The following is a 22,093-nucleotide window of genomic DNA, read 5'->3' on the forward strand; positions in this document are numbered from 1 at the left end:
GCATTTTGAATTTCAGATATCGGTAAATCTTGGGTAATTTGTTTCTCTAGTGCCAAAATTTGCGCGGTGACCCTCAATTTTTATTCGTGATTTTGCAAGAGGATGGTTGAAAGATTTTGAGGAAAATTGGAGCACAAATTTAAGTGTTTCATTTTCGAGGCGCATACTACCTTTTTCAGCATTCAACGCCGAATCGAATATTTTGACTTGTCAACCCCATAGGTCTTCGTGAACGTTTCTGAATTAACAAATGGGGTTAATCCATGTGACAGGGGTGATCAGGGAGAAGTAAATTATGTTGATCGTATGGAATAACTCACCCAGTTGAATGTTCAGAGCCATTCCCCCTGTCATAAGTTGTGAGGTACAGTCCAATTGCTTCATCCGAACGTTCATGTACGTCGTCCATCGGTGAACCGAAGTCCCCGAACGCCAACAGATACTCGTTATTCTCCTCTAGACTCTCGTTTGTAAGTATCGCGTAGTACTGAAATTCGTCATTTGGGCGAATGTCAGCGATGGTGAGATTTCCCCCCGTGTTCAGGTTTGTGATCGATATAGAGTTACTCACCACATACAAGCCATACGCGTGAAGCAAAATCACCCTGGTTGAACTTTCACATGTTATGAATATTTCCGCCGAGCCCCGAAATCTTTTACCTCGTAAATCGATTTTTAATTCGATGTTGTACATGTTCGGTTCGATTGAATCTGGCAACCTAGGATTAGACCACAGGGCTTCCAGTTCGTGTTCTATTGGAGTGATTGTTGTGGCTGAGAGCTCCCCTGTGTCTCCTCGCGACGTACTTTCGATGGTAGATGTCCGTACAAAATGGTCTGATTGGCGATCTGATGCCAGACTTAGCACTAAAGCTATACCGACTATGGTCAAAATCAGCAAGAGAAGAATGATCGCCCCAGAAACTCTCTTGCGCGCATAACATGGTTTGGTTTTTTCACAGTTTACCTCTCCTGGTACCGCCTGCCCTGGCGAGCTGTCCGGAGCGTTCACGTTATCGAGCGAAACATTGAAGGCTGCGTTTCGGAATCCATCCGTGTCGCTTTCAGAAGAAGTCACGCGAGTGAGAGCGACGTTTGACTCCGAAGTCTCCATGGTTAAGCTGGTGCTGGAAACTTTCCGTCGACGTTTGGCAGCTGTAAAACTTCAGCGGTCACTCGATCGGTTTTCAGCCACGCCGTAAAAAGTTTCCACACTGAAAGTAACCTCGACCCCGTGGTCTTCTTTACAACATGTCCCAACGGAGATACACACGCCGAAGTCCCCAAGCCTCCCCGCGATGAAACGCCGGTACTCGAGAGATCACCGAACACTTCGGTCCCGAACTGAAGACATCCAGGTCGCGAAGACTAGCCCGCACACAGGCGTTCGTCACCAGTCGTTCAATCATGCTAAATTTAGTGCGTAATTCCAGCCATGGTGTGGGTTACATCTCATGCCATCTTATGGCGGTCGTTCTGTCGACGTCACCCGAATAGTTACCATGCTGGGTCGATAACACACGCAGAGCTATGTAATTTGAGGTCACGATCGCACATGGTGACAGTGTACATTCCAAAACATGGGTCTGACACAGAAAATTAACATTTAATCGTCCTATTCCAAATAAAAGCACACGCGTATACTACCATCTACATACGTTTGTAAATGTTGATCTATCTTGGAAAAATATAAATGGGTTTAACATTACACTGTTTGGATTGAGTACATTACGTATTTAACGAATTCTCAAGCCAAACACATCAACAAGTAATGTAAAAAGGCTGTACCTATCCCTGGCAAGTTATATGTACGTTCTGTATGCTACGAATGTTAATTTACATTTCGCTAAAGGCATCATTGTAAACATCCTTCAAGGATTCAATTTAGATAGTGTAATTTCATATTTCTATAAATAGTTCATCGTTGTAACACGAAACGTTTTACGTATAAACTCTGCAACAAATCATGTAAAACTGAGACGATTATTGGGAGCAGCTTTCAGTGTGACCTAGTTTTGAATATCTTCCGTTATGTCGGTCCATCATTATTTCGTTTGTAAATTTCATGGTCTGTAAATGTTTGTGTATTACAAGATCTTTGTCATATTATACGTTTAATTTACGTTATACACTCAGCACAGCTATGAATCATCTGTCTGCATACTGGAGCGCCTCCTTTTCACCAGTTTATCGACGAGTGGTAGAAGCAGAGATACCAAAGCTCCCAACAGGTAGGCTGCTGATATTACCCAGAATGCTCCGTCGTACCCACCACTGACGTCACGCATCCATCCTATGAAGAGATGCAGAGCTACGAAAATCCGTAATTGAACTATCGCTTGAGTTGTAGTAGCACTATCAAACAAAACTGACGATATCAAGTTGAAAAGCTGAGTTATGATTCAATATGTACAAGGTGTTTGCCCATCCGAGGTAGCATTCACAGCTGGCATCGTAAGAGAACAAGTTCAAATAGACAATCAAGATATTATACCTATCAATGGTGACACTAGTAATCCTAAGACCCCGTGTACTTGTGACAAGAAAGTTGTACCATAGCCTAACTTCTTGGGTCCGAAAAAATGCGAAACTACGATTGGAATGTATACTTTGTAACCGCCAAGCGACATCCCGAAGACAATCACATAGATAAGCTGCACTGAAAATAATAGAAAAAGTATTCCGTTATCCAGTGATATTGAGTCCTTCACTTATTGAGGCTTTTATTGACAATGTGATATTTAAGATGATTTCATTTGTTAGGGGAGGCAGGATGATATCGCAGGGATGGCCTATACAAATGTAGCCCTCCCCTAAAATTCTCCTTCCCAACATGTAACATTCTCTTTTCCATCTTCAGGTTTAATTGTTTGAAATGCGTGTATGCATATGGCCTTGATAGGACTCTTCACTTTATTATCAATATGTATACATACTCAGACTGATGACTTTATTGTAAATATGTATATATACTCAGACTGCTGACTTTATCATAAATATGTATACATACTCAGAGTGCTGACTTAGACTGCTGACTTTATCATAAATATGTATACATACTCAGACGGCTGACTTACACTGCTGACTTTATGGTAAATATGTATACATATTCAGACTGATGACTTTATCATCAATATGTATACATACTCAGACTGATGACTTTATTGTAAATATGTATACGTACTCAGACTGCTGACTTAGACTGATGACTTTATTATAAATATGTATATATACTCAGACTGATGACTTAGACTGATGACTTTATCATAAATATGTATACACACTCAGACTGATGACTTAGACAGCTGACTTTATGGTAAAAATGTGTACATGTTCAGACTGATGACTTTATGATAAATATGTATATATACTCAGATTGATGACTTTATTAAAAATATGTATACATAGTCACTGCTGACTTAGACTGATGACTTTATTATAAATATGTATACATACTCAGACTGCTGACTTTATCATAAATATGTATACATACTCAGACTGATGACTTTATTATAAATATGTATACATACTAAGACTGATGACTTTATTATAAATATGTGTACATACTCAGATTGATTACTTTATTGTATAAATGTATACATACTCAGACTGACTTTAGCATAAATATGTATACATACTCAGACTGCTGACTTTATTGTAAATATGTATACATACTCAGACTGCTGACTTTATCATAAATATGTATACATACTTACACTGCTGACTTTATCATAAATATGTATACATACTCAGACTGATGACTTTATTATAAATATGTGTACATACTCAGACTGATGACTGTATTGTAAAAATGTATACATGCTCAGATAGACTTTATCATAAATATGTATACATACTCAGATTGATTCCGTTATTGTAAACATGTATACATATTAAGACTGCTGACTTTATCATAAATACATATACATACTCAGACTGCTGACTTTATTGTAAATATGTACACATACTCAGACGGCTTACTTCATTACAAATATATATACATACTCAGACTGCTGACTTTATTATAAATATGAATAGTACTCTGACTGCTGACTTTATTATATGTATACATACTCAGACTGATGAGTTAGACTGCTGACTTTATCATAAATATGTATACATACTTATACGGCTGACTTTATTATAAATATGTATACAACTCAAACTGATGACTTTATAGTAAATATGTATACATACTTTGACTGATGACTGATATTATTTCATGAGTGTGAAACTTTGGGCCGGGAATCAGACAATTCAAACCGACTTTAATCAGTATAGATACCGTAATTTTCCAAGTTTTGCGCAGACCACCTGGTGGTGACATTTAGAAGCTTTCTCTTATATCGGTGTCTCAATCAATGTCAATGTTCAGCACATTCAAAATAACATAACATCATCGTCATCATTACTATCGTCATCTGTGCCGCCCGCTGTTGGTACCATTTGTTTTCTATCATTGTTTGGGTAACATCCTTACACGTTCCATAAGGAAGTCCATTCAGATAATACCAGACGACCCTTTTAATTGATAGCCAAGAATTCCAACTTTTCCAATTGTCTTCGTTTCCAGGGGTCTTCCGTGGTCGCTGAGTTATGTAGCTTCCCCAGCTATTATTTTTTATATTATTCACGGTGACGGCTAACGGTGTTTTTGTATGAAACAAGTAATGATGTCAAGTGAAAGTTACCTGTAAATGACTTTACCAAGACGCTGACTGCAGTCGTTATTGCACACAATGACATACCAACAGAGTATATCAAAGTCGGCCGAATGCTGAAACAGTTTCCGATGAAACCATATAGAGGGCGACCAATCATCTGAGCTAGACCCATTACAGCTGGTATTACAGCACTCTTGCTGTCTGATATCCCATAATCACGCACTCGCATGACCTATGAAAGAAAAAAATGAAAATACGTAATGGTGTGGCCACTGGCATGGGCCTGTAGTAGTGGGTGCCCGGTAACACATTTCCCGAATGATGTGTGGTAGGGTCCTGTGAGGACCTAAAACGGCCTTCCTGGGCGCTCCGACGCCCCCACCATGGTAGAACGTGCATATATATATATATATATATATATATATATATATATATATATATATATATATATATATATATATATATATATATATATTTATCACATGAACTGGCCCGTATCTCCACCTGTGTGACGTACACCAGCACAGATAAGAAATCCATATTACCCCTGTACTGTACTGTTGTACGTCATCAACCGGAACTTTTTTCCTGCAAAGGTACCGTTCGTACGTGCACATCGCGACACAGACCGATTTGTCGTGATCGATGCCGTGCTCTCATGGTATTTTGACAAAAAGGTGACCCGATAAATCCAGATACGGAAACATAGAAGGCATGCCCACGAAATTTCGAGTCGCTAAAGCTTTAGTTATTCCCAAGAATCGAATGAGGATACCGTCGATCGTTTTAATGGCTCAGTAACGTCACTGCTACAGTCGTAAGGCTCAATGTGGACGTCGTCGTACCTGGCGATCGATCGCCAAGCAGGACGTACCTGGCAATCCCGGTTGGCGATAAACCCGAAAGATACACCTCAACGAAAGTTCAACTTAATAAATGAGTACCGTATAATCTTCGGGAAAGCGACATAGAAGGCACAAGCATAAAGTCATATGACGAACAAAGATAAATTTCCTTCATCACACAAATTATTCCGTTGTTTCTCGATCGGAATCAAACCTGCAGCGTATGGCTGTAGTGAAGACATAAGCTGTCGACCTGCAGAGCAGCGTTGTAGAATCCGATGCATTTCGAAAGTTGACTCTGACAACAGTCACAACAGAACAGAGTTCCCGTCAAGTAACAAAATTGGGATGTACCTACGGGCGAGATATGTGTCACAGCAAACATCAAAGTCCGTAATACGAAAAAATTGACGACCGAGATGGCCACCGGCGGATACCGGTGACGGCAGTGGCCACTACTAGCGTATAAGCTTACGCTCTGTGTGTCATTGATGTGAATCTTGCGGGCTCGCAAAGGTCGTAAACTTGTGATATTTTAAAAGCCACGGCATCTCTGAGAATGATAACTACTGTTTCGATCGTGTCATTGCATGAACTTCAAAAGTATAATTGTAAATATTCTAAAAAACTCAAAATACTATTGTTATCCGTCGCTAGCGCGGTGAAAGCTATGTCCGCCGATGGCAGACTTGCCTCGGCATCGGTCAAGCGCGAGACAATGATTGACAGGCGAACGTGACCGAATCCGTATGTCTGATTGGTTGAGATACCATTCGGTGTAACAAAATTTAGGCTTAATCGTATTTATGAATGAAAAGTATACCTGTAAACATTTGCAAATCTCCTGGGTGACGGGCCGCTTTACTCATTAAATAAAACTAACCCGCGTAAATAAAACACAAAATCGCGATAAAAATCATGCACTTTGTTACATTAATTTTGATCAATCCACATCAAAGAAAAATAAGAAGACTGTTCATGTAATAAATATATAATCCCATGGAATTTTTCTCTGTTTGACGTCATCGTATACTCGTGTTTTTCGCGGAGCCGCACAACGTCTCGCCTTCCGCTCGAAGTTGTACGGCTCCGCGAAAAACACTCGTATACGATGACGTCAAACAGAGAAAAATACCATGGGATTATATATATATATATATATATATATATATATATATATATATATATATATATATATATATGTAAAACCATTGTATTTATCATACATATATAAGACTGTCGAGCTAAGAATCCTTTCACTACTTCTTCTCTCTGATCATTGCAGGATGCATGAAACTTAAAGCGCAGTGGTCGTCGCGCTGCGCATGCTCCTGGGCGGGTCCCCCCTGTTGTCAACATATCCAAGAATGCCGCACTATACGTTACGGGTTGATTATAATGTTTGCGATATTGCCACTTGTTAAATTTTTTTTGATTGATTGATTGATTTATTTAGTACTTAAAAAATAACCATACAGTACAAACAAGAAAAAAGACAAAGACAGAAGTGCTGGGATAACACAGAAAAGTTAAAAACTTATTTCCACTGTGGTCCCACGAAAAATAAAATCACAAGCAAATCGGCACGACAACAATTAAAATGGCGGCTGATCTGTCACAAGTTTACCAACTTACCAAATCTAGTAATTACACGCCGGATTGAGATCACATTTGATCATGATTTTCTTGAATCAGTTGAATGGGGCTCGGCTACTGTTATCGCTCGGCGCGTGTATATGCAAACAGACTATCAATGACCGGGCTGTAGTCTACGACATCGCCAGCAAGAACGAGAGTTTTCATTTCAAGAGGCCCAACAGGAGTACAATTGACAATAACGCAAGCTACAGAAATCTACAGCTGTCAGAGCAATGCCCGCTGCAGCAAGAAGCATAATGTTCCGTTGTCTGCATGAACGTCCGTGTCAAGAGAACCGGGTATATGGCGCGCTACACTCGGCTGTGGAGAATCCAACTCCACTACGAAGTTTACCCCGTTGGGAATGCAAACGAGAATTCAAGCGAGAATTCAAGTCAAGCGAAGGACCTTTCATAGGTCTTCTTGTTATGTGGGGGTTATCTCATTTGAAAGGGGATTCAGACCTCCAGCAATCAGGAGGTACAACAACGAAGTTTGCATAGCACCTGTAGGCCAAAAGTAGCTGGCCGTTGGAGTACTGCCATGACCGTGCACGGGATCTCTCGATACGTCCCTATGTGTAGCCATGGAATTTTCCCGCCAAATGCCGCGAAAACCCGCTCGTTTTGTCGATTGCTTCCTGTCATTTGATTATTTCTTGCCACGTATTACTAGAAGAAGTTAGAAATGGTGATCAACAGTGGGTCGTGGGCCAAGTCGTCGCGGGGCCGGTAGATTGTGGGACCGGATTCTCTTATATCCGTGTACGTCAACGCGGTGATCGTCTCCCTTATCGGAGCAACAGCATCTCCCATGCCCTGCTCTGGCTTGCCGATCATGCTATTGAGTGTACTTTTTGTGTTAGGCATTGTGCTTGTTGCTAGTCTACATATATATACAATGTTGATCATTTTAGTGATGTATTTTTACTGTACATAGCATGTGTGCAACAAGCGTGACCGCGCGCGATCAAGCCAATTTGTTCACTGTAGCTGCGCAGTAAACTCAGCGACATAATGAGCAGAGTGTAGTGTCTCAATATTCGTAGCCTTACATCAGTTTCTGAATAGAAACAAACCACTGAAGTTCGTTTCCGATCTTAATATTTTACTATTGCATGATATTGAGTCTTACAAAGGCGTTAAGAAAGTGGGGGACTGCTCCCATCTCACTCAGATTGAAGTTGAGAAGACTTATGTTTACAAAAATTCATGTTTATCAACAAAAAAATCGCGCACGCGACGACCACTGCGCTTTAAGTAACAGATATCATTACTTTGTACTTGAAGTGAATTGTATTATTATTTATAACGCTCTGCTTTAGCATCGAGCTCTGTAATTTTTCCACGAGGACATCTGTATACGTCGAGATATATATATATATATATATATATATATATATATATATATATATATATATATATATATATATATATATATATATATATATATACGTGTATTAATGCATGTATACATACAATACGGAAAAATACGTTAATATAATCACAAACTTTACTGAATAATCCTGTCATGACAATTGGCATACATACATACTTACGTGCTTTCTCTACACCTACATAGAGTACATCTTCACAAACACTGGATAATGCATGTCATCAAAAAACATAAATTTGACGTACCATATGAGCAGCTCCTGCATATTGACCAAATGTCTGAAGCATAGCAATAAAGACCATTGCAAGAAAAACCGGCTCCGTCATAAGTTGGATATCGTACATGAATGAAATACATGAGTGCACCACCGACTTACAGGTCAACTTTTTGCGACTTCGCGCTACTGTTGATTTGCTCTGTATATCCTGAATTTCTTCTAAACTTGTCTTTGCATCATCGATACTTTCATTTACGGAAGCTTTGTCACTGACAGCTTGAGAGTTAGTATCGTCAATTTCATGGCCTTCATTATCATCGCATCGCACTGGTACATCGACAACAGCGGTATGATGCTCACCTAATGGCCTCAAGAGGGCGCCAGCCACACAGAGGTTCAGAACTGAAGCCGACAATATCATTAGTGTCCCATGCAAACCATAGATGTCGAACAGAGCCTGGCCGGAGATTGACAATACGAAATGACCAGCTCCTGTTCCAGCCATACCGAGTCCAAGTGCAAGAGAGAGTCTTTTTTTGAAATATACACTTATTATATCAATGCCAGGCATATAGCCCATACCAAACCCAAATCCTGGTTGGAACGATAAAAGAAAATTAAACAAACGTGAAGTTAGTAATATTGCAGCCAGTGGGGTAACATTGATCAAATTTGGATTAAACTTCAAACTATGATATATTTTACATGTAGCTTTAGAAATACCAGTGGCTTGTGGTCGTCGTCTGTCAGAATTGCTGGTGATAATACATCTCATTTTGAAAAGTAGTATTTATCAATCTGGTACTGTATGCGAAAAGTTATGGACTAAAATCCATGTCTTGCCGCCATAAAACCTTAAATGTTCAATCCTTGACGGTAAATGTACAGAGTGTTTCATTTTCCTGTTTCATATTGACACAAAAAAGAGAAATTTGTCCTTAATAGTTCATGGAAATCAATTGCCGCCGCGGCCGTCTTGCCGAGTTATACAGCACCGTGAAAAGCGCAAGCGCTACTGCAATATGATTTGTACTTCCATTGTGCGGTACAACTACACAGTTTGTCAAACATATGTTCGAGATTACAAGATGCTAAACTTTCAGTATACAGATTACTTTCATGAGGGACTACTTATTTCAACATTATTAGATTGTGAAGAAGTTCTAACCTGTGATTAATCCATGTGTGATGTACACTGAGTAGATATTGCTGGCGAACGAGGTCAGAGCCAGACCAATCGAGGACACAAGGCCTGCTAACATGACGGTGGCACGGTGACCTATCTTATGGGATAAACCAAGGCTAGCAGACATCGCAAAGGTGAACGTACATGTGAATATTGATCCAATCCAAGCTGAAGGCAAGAAAGAAGTCAAACCTGTGATTCTTATATGTGAGTAACCGCTATAGGCAGTGATCGCAGACATCTGCTCCGTGGTAAAGCGATAATAAATTTAATACTAATGTAAGTGGAGTCCTCAGGAAAATATGAAAAACATCAACGTAATATTGACCAGATTGATTGTGTAACTCATGAAAAATTGTTTTGTGTAGCCACTGACGACACCTTACATTTGGAAAAAGCGAGTAAATTCAGTTTGTAGTATGGCGGCCTTTAAATTGCTACAACTTAAACGTATACGTACTTTCTGAACTCAGAAAGCCAAGCTAACTTCTTGCAGTGGTTTTATATTAGGCCAAAAAATAAATAAATAAATAAATAAATAAATAAATAAATAAATAAATAAATAAATAAATAAATAAATAAATAAATAAATAAATAAAGCTGTTCCGATAACATGGTCCTCAAAAATAGGGTAAGTAGGTCGGCAGGAATTTTTTTCCAAAATATTTTTATTTTTAAATATGCATTTTCAGGGGTTCAAGGCGGTGAAACACTGGCCACAACATTTCCAGAAAAATGTATCATACATATAAAGGGAATAAAACTTAAAAGACATCCTCGTTCATCACGCGTTCGTTACCTCGCGTTTAATTTTTGCTTGAACGAGGATGTCTTTTATGTTTTCATTCCTTTTTTGTATGCATGATACGTTTTACTGGAAATGTTGTGGCCAGTGTTTGACGCCCATAACCCCTGAAAAATGCAAATATAAAAATGAAAATATTTCGGAAAAAACTCCCTGCCTACTTACCTACCCTATTTTTAAAAACCGTGTTATCGGAACAGTACAATTTTTTGGCCTTACTGCAACTCTCATATCTCTATCCCGAGCATATAAGGTAGAACGCGTCTCGAAGACAGATATTTGGACTCTCAATTTTCTACAATTCTTTTCTGATCTACCACTTCTTGGAACTCATTTTAAACCTCTAGGAGTAAGAAATAGTTTCACCGTCTTAACATTTTTTCGAAAATCCTGTCACGATTATCGCTGAAGCTCGGTTTGGGTCGTCGATCGTGATTAATACCACGTTGATTAGAAGTGGGCTGATTGCTTGAAGAGTTTTTCCTCTTTTCCAGTACATCCATCTTTCTGGACAACTTTGTCAAACTTTCGGAGATTGCATTCATTTTTTGCATTATGTTTTTGTCAGCTACAGTTGCTTTATGAATAATAACCCAGTGTAGGTCTCGCCAGTATCATACTTGTGTCGAATAGCATTCGTGATTTGATCATCATAGAGTCCAGAGAAGAACTTGGTTCTCAACATTAGTATCCATGGTTTCTCTATTTATAGGCTGGCTGGGTCTCAGCTCATCCAACAGTCCTTCAATGTGACAGGCCCAGTCTGCTACTTTCTCATTTTTTATCTGGCGTGCAGTGTAGAATTTCTCTAAACCTGCTTCAGGGGGTAGGACTTTTCCAAAGACCATGTCCATCTTTTCAACCAGTCTAAAAATGTGACTTCTTGGCCCAAGTGCAAAAGTACTTCGGCAGCAGATGCACGCATTTTCGATTTTCGTACAGCCTGCATTATCATGGCTTGCGGATGCATATTCTCCCTCCCGTTGCAGTGCACTCACTTCATATCGCCACATTTCATAGGTTACATCTCCTTTTCCTGAAAATACCACTATTCTTTGAAATTCTACTGACTTAAACGCTGTATTGGCTGGTTGTGACAAAGTTCCTTGTGCTGTGATTGATATGCTTATTGGAGTTTGAAGATTTGAAGGTTGAGTCGTTGGTGCATCTGTCAGAATGGTTGACCTGATTTTTGGGGCTGTACTTGGCTTTGGCACTGGTGTTGGTACTTATGGTTGACGAAACAATTCCTCGGGTTTAACAGACTCTGGAGTTAAGGCGTGCACCACTGCTTTCTTGTCTTCTTCCGACAAGGGGCCCAACATTTTGATAATATCATGAACAGCTACAGGTTCAGCTTGAGGAACAATCCCTTGTTTCAATGGAGTCTCTGTTACGCTAGTGGTCTGCTTACTCTATTGCACCAAGCTTTTTAGTTCCATGGCACGACTCATTGTAACACGGCCTGCTTTCAATTTGCATTCCTTATAAACGTTTTTTTTTTGTGAATTAAAGGCAAGTATAATGCTACAGGTTCAACATTTTAAACATTGCAAAAGCAGAGTCCTCCCCAGAATTATAAACATTTTCAATATTTTCCAAACTCAACTGTTGTTCTAAATACTCCTGTACATTTACTGTAGTACTGCCGACCGGTAAATGTTAAACGAAAATGCGTCGATCCTGAATTGACACACTGGATGCCATTATGATAATAAAATAAAATTATTTTGTAATTAAAATGAAAATCTGTGGAATTCGTGGACAAAAACGTCTCCAACTAAAATAATACAATATCGTGAATGATACACTATCAAGATATCAAAATATTTTTTTCCGTTAAAGTATCAAAATTAATAGCGTCGCACATTGAATGGCGTAGGACTGAAATTTTGAATTAGTATGAACAGTTACAGAAACTTCGCTTTGGTAATAAAGTTTCTTTCTGTTGTTGTTATTGTTGTTGTTTTGTAAATTATGTTATGTCTGAATAGATATCAATCAAAGCTAATCGGACGTAATTGATACAACTATATTCCAGTTCACTTTTTAAAAATCAACCAGGACTCTTATAAAAATGCAAATAATGTCTTAAAATTTCAATATTTGACATGACGAATACCCAAGCAAACGAGAATAATAACCAGAGAATTGACTTGATGATGGTAAAGTGGAGCCTTATGAATTAATTCAGTTCTATCTAAATTGAGTCTGTTGCTGTAGCCAGACCGGCAACATTAACGTGGAGACTGATGATGCTATACATTTTTTTCAGCGTAAAAAAGCAGACGTTGGTGAAATACAGTTTATTGTGTGTAATGGTCAATTTCCGACAGCGATAACCGTAACAATCCAAAATTTATTTTTTTTCATAGAATCAAAATAAGGGTGGCAGCTATTATGGATTTTTAAAAATCGTTACGTGATTGGTAAATTTGTTTCTCTAGTTCCTTACTTTGTACGGTGACCCCCGAATTTTATCTTCTGTTTAGTAAGAGAATGGTTGAAAGTTTAGCAAAATTACGGACTAATTAGCAAACGTTTAAACTTTTTCACTTTTTAGTTGCATACTAAAATTCGAAGAGAGCCGGAAATCCTGCTGCACGACATGTATACAAAGCAAAAAAAAATATGGCCACATACGGCCTCTTTTGAAATCTCTCAATTTGTTTCCAATTTCATTCCGTAATTAATACAATGTCGATCTTCCTCCGATCCCCGCCTTCTCAAGACACAATAGTTAAAAAATACTTTCAGAGAATGCTCTTTCTCGTACTCTGGTCCTTCTACTTGGAACATTCTTCCCTTTAATTTCAAGTACTACGAATTACGTCAAAATTAAGTTGTGGTGTCATTTTCTTGAAACTTTTCACAAATATTCTTGGAAGATGTGCAAGTGCAAAAATAAAATAAAAAATGAGGGTCACCACGCTCGTTTCCATGGAAACGGACGTTAAAATGGCGTCGTTAGAAATAAATAAAAATGATATAATTCACTTAAACTAAAGAAAGCAATTATAAAAAGCTTAGCAAATGAGTTAATTTTAATAAAGACCAAGATTTAAGATCCATATATATCGAATGTATAGTTTTCATGATGTTTGTAAAGAATTTTTTACATAAGTATCGATTACAAAATGACGATATCGAAATTATATCACTACATAATTTTCGAACTTTCTTCCTGTCGCTTTGAATGGTGTCATTTTGACCAAACTTAGCGAATAAAATCCTGACATAATACCATTTAGTTTACACTTTTAATAAAAGGGTGTCACACGCTACTTTTTACAATATCTCCAGGTGAATTGGTAATATGCGCCATGTAAATGGGAGAGAAATGTTATTTTTCGCTCATATTGAATACAAACCAGCTTTCTAGGGGTAAAAATATGACAAGGTTATAGGTCACATGTATTTCTAAGAGACTGGGTCAAAAAATTAGGTAAAAGCGCAATTTCAACAATGACAGGTTATGTTAAATACATGCGCTTCAAAGTAACCCATTTGCGACAGGCTGGAGTTAAATCTGCGCAGAAACGTTCTAAAGCGTGTGCGCTCCCGAATTCGTCGCCCTTTCCCTTAATTTCAGGCACTCCCAATCATTAACATCTTTCCGTCATGATCTAAAGACTTATCTGTGCAGATGCCAGCCTCCCATATTTGACTTGTGTTGCAGTGTCTGGTGGACATGGGGATAAAGTGCTCTATAAATCTCCTGTCTTATTACTGTTTATTGCTGCATTACTGTTGTCAGGCGCCATGCCAAAGTCAACGTGATTGTGATTGACCTTCAGTCAAGATGTGTGTTGTCTGTTACATAACAATGTCTGTACCCAAACGCAGAGAGATATCCCTGCCAAGGATATATGCAAAATATTTATATATGTAACTCTCCTTACAATAATAATAACACTGCTAGCCTTGCAATTCCAGTCATAGTCTGTGCTCGTGTCGCTTCATATTATCTCTCAGTGAAAAATTCAACACTATATGCTGTGTACAACACTATATGAGCGTATGACACAGTTTGTCAAAAACTGAGCGACACACGTGTGATGCTGATATCTGCCCTTCAGGGCTTGTAATTCCTTGATGTCACATATTTCTCATGAATACTACGCGCGTATCTCATTTTAGATTGTATCCCCTGGCTACAGGTCATGGCGAACTATGAGTTTAATTATCATATATAAGAGTATAGATATGCAATGTGTAATGACATAGGTGCGTGAAGCGTTTCATGCAGAGTATATTACACTGACAATTTCAAGCACCTGTGTGTAATGGTGGTACCTATTTGGCTTTACTGTGGGGCATAGTCACTGACAGGTCTTCCTTTCTATGAAAATCAATTAGTACTTTGATATCAGAAACACTTGACCATGGCTTTCGAAGACAGGGCAGTGAATTAGTGACAATGTTATGATAAACAGCCAATCGCTGGTTGTGCGGCCTGCTGAGCCGAGCTCCAATACCTTCAAAATAACCCAAAGGCAGGAGAAGGCGGCCACAAAATCGTGGCGTATCAACCTAAGGTTTGTAACAGAGTCCAAAGTTCTCCTTCCCGACGGTTAAAGCCATCTCCTCTCGTCAAGTCAAGGGCATCATGTATACCATCTACAATGGTGTATGTGTAACATGTTCTGAATCGGCTAATTAACCGAGAGCCACCATCACTACAAATGCAGACAGTTTAAGTTTCACTGGTACTCAAGGGAGCGGAGCAAATAAAGCGACATATTTATATACAACTACGCTATGTAAACACACAGCTCACCTGTCGCTGCTTTAGATCGCTCGAATTCGTCCAGATAGGCGACATAGAGCACGCCGAAGGAATATATACTTCCTCCACATAGGGATGTCGCCAAGAATGATGCAAAGACGACTGCCCATCCCCAGCCACCATCTGGAGCAGCGACCTCATACCTGTGTGCTCCTGGCGTGGCTGTCATTTCGGTTAACTGGAATGTGCTTAGAGACGTGATATAACAAGAAGCAATGACCTTGCGTATATCGTGTATATCTAGAGTTGCGTAAAGCAGGTTCGCCACTACTCACACACAATACGTCATGAACATTTCGCTTGTATGAACAGCTCCGTGTTATAGTGTTTAAAGAAACGTATAATCAGTAGTAGTAGTAGTAAGATAAACACAAATAAAAGAAAATCACTACAAAGTGATGGTCATCATTGAACAGAAAACGTCATGAATGACAAAATTAAATATCATCAAGAGAAAAATATCTTAAAGGGACAAAGTCACCCATTTTTCATAAATTTTGTTTGATACAAGATACTACTTATATTGTTTGACATGTTGAAAGATACTGAACGAATGGGTGACCATGCATATATTCGACAACGGTTTTAGACACGATATATGACCATGTATGTTTTTTGGTGTATGAAACTGGTTCTCGAAATAAATAAATAAATAAATAAATAAAATCAATTCATTTTCGCACTGGTTTCATTTAATTTGTCTAAAACCGAGGTCGAATGTCAAACAATATAAGTAGTATCTCGTATCAAACAAAATTCATGAAAGATGAGCGACTTTGTCCCTTTAAACCTATCACTTAATAATTCAAAAAGGTGACACAACCTACCGATGGACAAAAACAGGGAAGTTTCTTATATGTGAAAATTTAAGTTGACCATCATGAGTGTCACAAAGAATACCATCAAAAGCCCAAAATAATATTAAAAGAATGTAAATTTTTATGCAGACGATGATACTCTAATTCAAGTCAAGTCTCAATCTAGAGAAAATCTTGGTTTTAAAAATGTCCAAAAGATCAACAGAACCTTTGTTCCTAAACACAATACTTCTTAGCCATTGTAGAAATGTAAACAAACAGAAGCATTGCACGTCTTTGAATAAATACAGAGTTTTTAACAGGATTAACTATTACTAATCATTATATATATATATATAATATATATATATATATATATATATATATATATATATATATATATATATATATATATATACATATATTCATTATTGCAAAGCATTCTGTGTTTACATAACCTTGAATTGTCGCATCGTTCTGTGTTTTACAACAATATTGGACCGTTCGATTTTGACACAACTCAATTTCTTCGTGTAATTTCCAGTTTGACAGCTTAGTTATATAATAATTGACAAGAACCCCGTCATATAAAGTTAAATTGTAGCTTATTTTTATTTCGATACGAAGTAAAGGTTTGACATTTTTATATAATTTTGAACGAGTACGGCAAGTGGCAGTTTCTGAGTCCGAATGTTCTGTAACTATATAGTAAAATGTTCGGGGGGTGCACACTGTCGCTCAAGATTTTTCTGCCCGCCGTTCTCGAATACCAGAACGCAGAGGGATGCGGTTTTTGCCTCCGCGTTCTCTGTACGGTGGAGAATACGATAGTGCATAAAATAGATGCATGAAATTTATATTTTTCACGAAAAATGTGATTTCTTTTGTACTCTCGCGAGATCTCGCAATTTCACGCAGTGCTTTTAATCGTCTGTGCCCCCTAGCTGAATTCTATTGATGCGACAAATTATCCAACAAAATGGAATTATCCGGGCCAGAAATTTACATGCTTTCTCTGGAGAGTCGTAGAAGTACCATCGCTAATCTTACTTGGTTTGAAACACTTTCTATCAGGTAACATTGATTCTGATTTCTCTGTGCGTGTCCCCCTCCCCCGGCACTCCTATTTGGCACTCGAAGGAAATTCGGCGAAATGAAAATTACAAATGGTCGTCAGTTTCGCATGTCCAGTGCACCTAGCCATTTTCATTTACTCCAAATACTAATTAGTATTCTAACACTGACGTGAAAACTCCGAAATGCACGTGAATCAATGCAAATACAGTCAACAGTAACCACGCTATGTCAGTGGGATGAGTCACCCTGATGGCGTTCAATTCTTGCCAAAATTTTTGGCTCGTTTGATAAAAGATGACTTTTCGGTAAAAATCGGGCGAAAAGTATGGAATCCACTATCCGTCGTGGTTTAGATAAAATAATTCTACTCCTGTGACGCGAACGTGAGATAGAAAAGAAATACCCTCGATGCGCCTTGCGCGGGTAATTAATTTTCCCCCCGGTTTACTGTCAAAGAACTTTCGCAAGAGCGTGCGTGTAAATCGCTTTGTCTGGCCGGCAAGGGTCCGTGATAGTACGACATGTACAAAAGACAGAAAATAAACACCATCCAAGAAATCAGTTTTTGGATCCCATTTCTATATATGCTTATCAAGTATGCATGACATGGTATGCCCGCTGTACAACACCCTGGGTCCGTGTGTATTTATGAAGGATAAGATGTATCGGCGCTCTGACCCGTTGAACTGATGATGTATTGTGTTCGTTCAGTGTTTCGGCACGTAGAGCTTAGGCCGGGTGGGGATGAATACATTGTATTATTCTACCGTCGTGCATTAAACCGTACTTTTCTTCGGTAGTCGGCTTTCGTACGACCACCGGAGTTGTAAAATTGTGAGAAAACTATCTTCTTATGTCCGTCAGTTAATGTTCGAGAGGAAAAGGAAATAGTTTCGTTACCACTATAGCTAAGAAAGGCACAATGTTTCTTAAAGTGAATAAGGACATGTTAATTACTATATGCTCCTTTCAAATTCAAATTCAATGCAGCAAGTGAAAAGTGTATGAATATCTACATTCAAATTCATGCTACAATGAATAACAAGGATTGTACCTACTACAAGCCTATATCGACCTATAAAAGTAAACATAAGTTCGTCAATTAATAATTTCATTTCCGTTTTTCCGTCAGGTGGAAACATGATCTGGGCTGACATATTGATTCTTATGCTTGGTAAAATGAGTATCTTGATGGCGTACAATACCATCATCGTGTATGTCAATTAGTTGTACCTACACCCCTAGGTCTGGGAGTGAAGAATTCGGAATTTTCTTTTCTGTTGTTCATGTAAACTTACGATTTAAAAGATTACTCATACTGGTAACTTATGAGGTTTAGGCGTCGACTGGACGAATATTCACGTATCAGCACTTATATTTTGAGATTATTGTGATGCTACTGAAGGTGATGATGACCGTGCTACTGATGCTGCTAATAATGCTGCCAGTCATTATGCTGTCGTTGCTGCTGCTGCTGATAATGATGATGATTGAAGTGACGCTGTTGTTAATGACGAGTATAATGATGACAAAATATTGTCATCATTGTTGTTGTTATAAATTTTTGTTTGTTTGTATTTGACCAGGTCGAGTGGTGTTGGTATGTGTTCCATAGTTGGTTATGTAGGTGGCGTTCTGTCTCTTCAGTTTCTCGATTTGCAGACAGTATGAGCACCTCAAACATTATTAATATTTGGCCTGCTCTCTGTCATCGCTGGAAATCTGATACTACCGCAGCAAGAAACTTGGGAACAGAAACTTCCGGAAACAATGATGGCAGGAGAAAACTTTGGCAGGTATATCATAGCTTGGAATTTATACAGTTGTCCGTACATATTTTCTGATTTCTGCTCTTTTCTTGCTGTTATTCTTTCTTTTAACGATCTTTTTAATGTTCCTGATCGTCGCCAAATTGAGCACGTATGATATATTCAAATAGCAGATATGTAAACAATTTGGCAATAGTGCTGTATAAATGCGCGTTTCAGTTAGAATGTATCTCAAACGAAGAATAAGATTCTCAAAAAATACAGCACTTTGCTAGTAAAGTATTAATATTGACACATTTTGAAGCATTTTTCTAATTAAGTTTTAAACGTCTTGTTGTTGTGGAAGTCGCTGGTTTCAAGCAGCATGGAATTTATACTTCAAGACGTCCACATTTGTGATCCTTCCAATGTTTGTTATGGTAGTGATATTTGTAAACGCCCTTAAGGTAGCATGCGCCTCGAAAGTGAGAGACATTAACTTTTATTCAAACTTTCCAGAATGAAACTTTTAACCATTTCTCTTACAGAATAAAGAATAAAAATCTTGGGTCACCGCGATAAAATGGTTCCAGAGAGACAAATTACCTTTGATCTCCCGATATTTGAATTAAAATGGCCCACATCCCCGTGTTAACTCTACGGGTAAAAATACAATTTTCCAGTTTCGAAAAATGAATGCGTTAAAAACTTTTCCGACATCAAGAGCTTTAAAATGAACCTCAGAAGATCTATCCCCGATGCGCGTTCTATCTAAAGCTGCAATTATCAATATAAGCTTGGGCAATTTGTGTTAAACGAAGTCACTTCTAAAACTCAATTAACTGTAACATTGACTGTATCCAGTAACGTCTTATTGTCTAATACTTATAGCTTCTTGTTCTACTTCAAACATCTTGAACTTGAAAACAGGAATTTGATATGCATATATATATTGTTATCGTGGTGAGTGAATGTTTGGCCGAAGCAGGATTTATTTGTCACAAATAAAATAAAATGTTACACTCAACGTAATTTGAAGACATGGTTGTTGCTTCATATTTCGATACAATTAAGAAAGCCCAATAAAACATATTAGCCGTTTAAAGAAAAAATGAATTTATTATCAAAGATTACAGCTACACGCCCTATAAAGGATGTTCCCTATCGACAATAAATACAGTGACAAAGTTCTCTGTGCTTGTGTTGGTACAGTCTGTTTGTTTTTCATACAGGGTGTGCTCCGTTATGACAATAATTTGCAGCTTCTTATCTTGTAAATTGCAAACAGTGATTGAGAGATGAAATAAGGCAGTCATTTATTAGCGACATCTTGCAAACTTCATCTAGTAACGGAGATAATCAATACGAGTATCATATTTTTATTTCTGTAGAAAACGCAAACCAAGCGGAAGTGGAGATGAACAAACCAAAGACGAACATCAACTGCAGACATCTCCTTCAAATGTTAATCTTATTGTTGAGCAAGAAAATGTTTTGCAAGGATTGGACAATGCCATAAAATGGCGTCTAATATCTCTTTCTGGTGTGCTTGGTAATTATCTTGAAGCTTCTGTGCAAAATTTTTAATAAGACCCCGACACACACTTGTAAGCACTGTCACTTTGACTGCCATGTCGTTGTTGAAATTAACAAATATCAGATACGATCTCATGCTTTTTATTTTATACTTCAAGTTCGTTGGTAAGGTTAAGGAGAAAAGTTTCATTGTTTTTGAACGGTTCCGCAAAGTGTGGAGATAGTAACAAATTACACGCATTTGTACCGATATCGTTGGGGGTTCTCTGCATGTAAGCCATAAATGTATTTTTAAATTGTGAAAACAGGGGCAAATAATTAAATTGATATGAACATGTTGAAAATAGTAATATGAAATGACAGAAATCTTATAGTGAATTTCAAAACCGCTGTGAATTACAACGTGCTAGGATGATTAGAAAAACGTTTCTGGCGATAGAAAATAATGCCAGCTGCATCCATAGCAAACGTTCTCCTTTGATAGATTTTGCAATAATTCAACCCAATGCGACGTCCACTGTTCTCACTTATAGAACACATTTGGTGTAGAAAACACCAATCGTTGTACCAAACAGAACTGTACTCTGACTGAACACTGTGCTGTCCCAGTATTTATACTTAAATGGTGATATAAGAAAACAACCTAGAACCTCTCTAGATATGCTAATTACTGTTCTAAAATATCTCCGCTTGTGACTTTATTTCGAGGTCATTATAAACTCAGGTCATAGGTGTGGGGAAATGACTCACATAACACTGTGGCACAGTGAACGTCGTATTTGGTTTAATAGTTGCAAAATTTATCGAAGGAGAATGTTTGTAATGAATGCAGGTGGCATCATTTTATATCGCCAGAAACATTCTTTTTATCAGACAAGCACATTATAATTCCAAGCTATTTTGAAATTCACTATACACGATAAGTTACTACGAATTAAAAAATCATACTACATTCACTAGGAGTTTGCAAGGTCTACTTTACTAATTTTTGCATTTTCAAACACGTTTGCATAACATTTCGGACGTATGTTTTATTTGAATAACAACAGCTCTTCAATAAAAACGCATCTCCACCGGTTTTCAAGTAATTACACAATGCATAATACGTATACTTGCTTGCATGCATGCGTGCGTACCTACGCACGTACTTAAATGCTTGCCTACCTACCTACCTACCTACCTATCTACCTACCTACCTTTTAACCTACCTACCTACCCACCAACACACCCACATCTTATTGCAAATATTGTATTCCCATTAACAATATATTACCTGTGTCCTTCGCTATTCACGGGTCAAAGGTGAAATATAGTGAGGTTTACTTAGACCATTTACAGTAGATCATAAAACATCTAACGTAACCCGACTTAACCTTACCTTCGGTGTTGCGTTGTC

General features: G+C 38.1%; 1 protein-coding gene across 1 annotated transcript; it reads right to left on the reverse strand.

Moving 5' to 3' along the window:
* Nucleotides 1-1,585: 1,585 nt before the first annotated feature.
* On the reverse strand, nt 1,586-15,722 carry LOC139142269 (monocarboxylate transporter 13-like). The gene is made up of 6 exons (XM_070712150.1): nt 15,531-15,722; nt 9,928-10,113; nt 8,788-9,353; nt 4,692-4,896; nt 2,495-2,659; nt 1,586-2,293 (listed from the first exon to the last, which is right to left on the reverse strand). The coding sequence occupies exons 1-6, from the start codon at nt 15,706-15,708 to the stop codon at nt 2,142-2,144; spliced, it is 1,452 nt and encodes a 483-aa protein (XP_070568251.1). The 5' UTR covers nt 15,709-15,722; the 3' UTR covers nt 1,586-2,141.
* Between the last annotated feature and the right edge of the window lie 6,371 nt (nt 15,723-22,093).

Source organism: Ptychodera flava, chromosome 10, assembly GCF_041260155.1.
Source record: "Ptychodera flava strain L36383 chromosome 10, AS_Pfla_20210202, whole genome shotgun sequence".
Taxonomy (NCBI): Eukaryota; Metazoa; Hemichordata; class Enteropneusta; family Ptychoderidae; genus Ptychodera; species Ptychodera flava.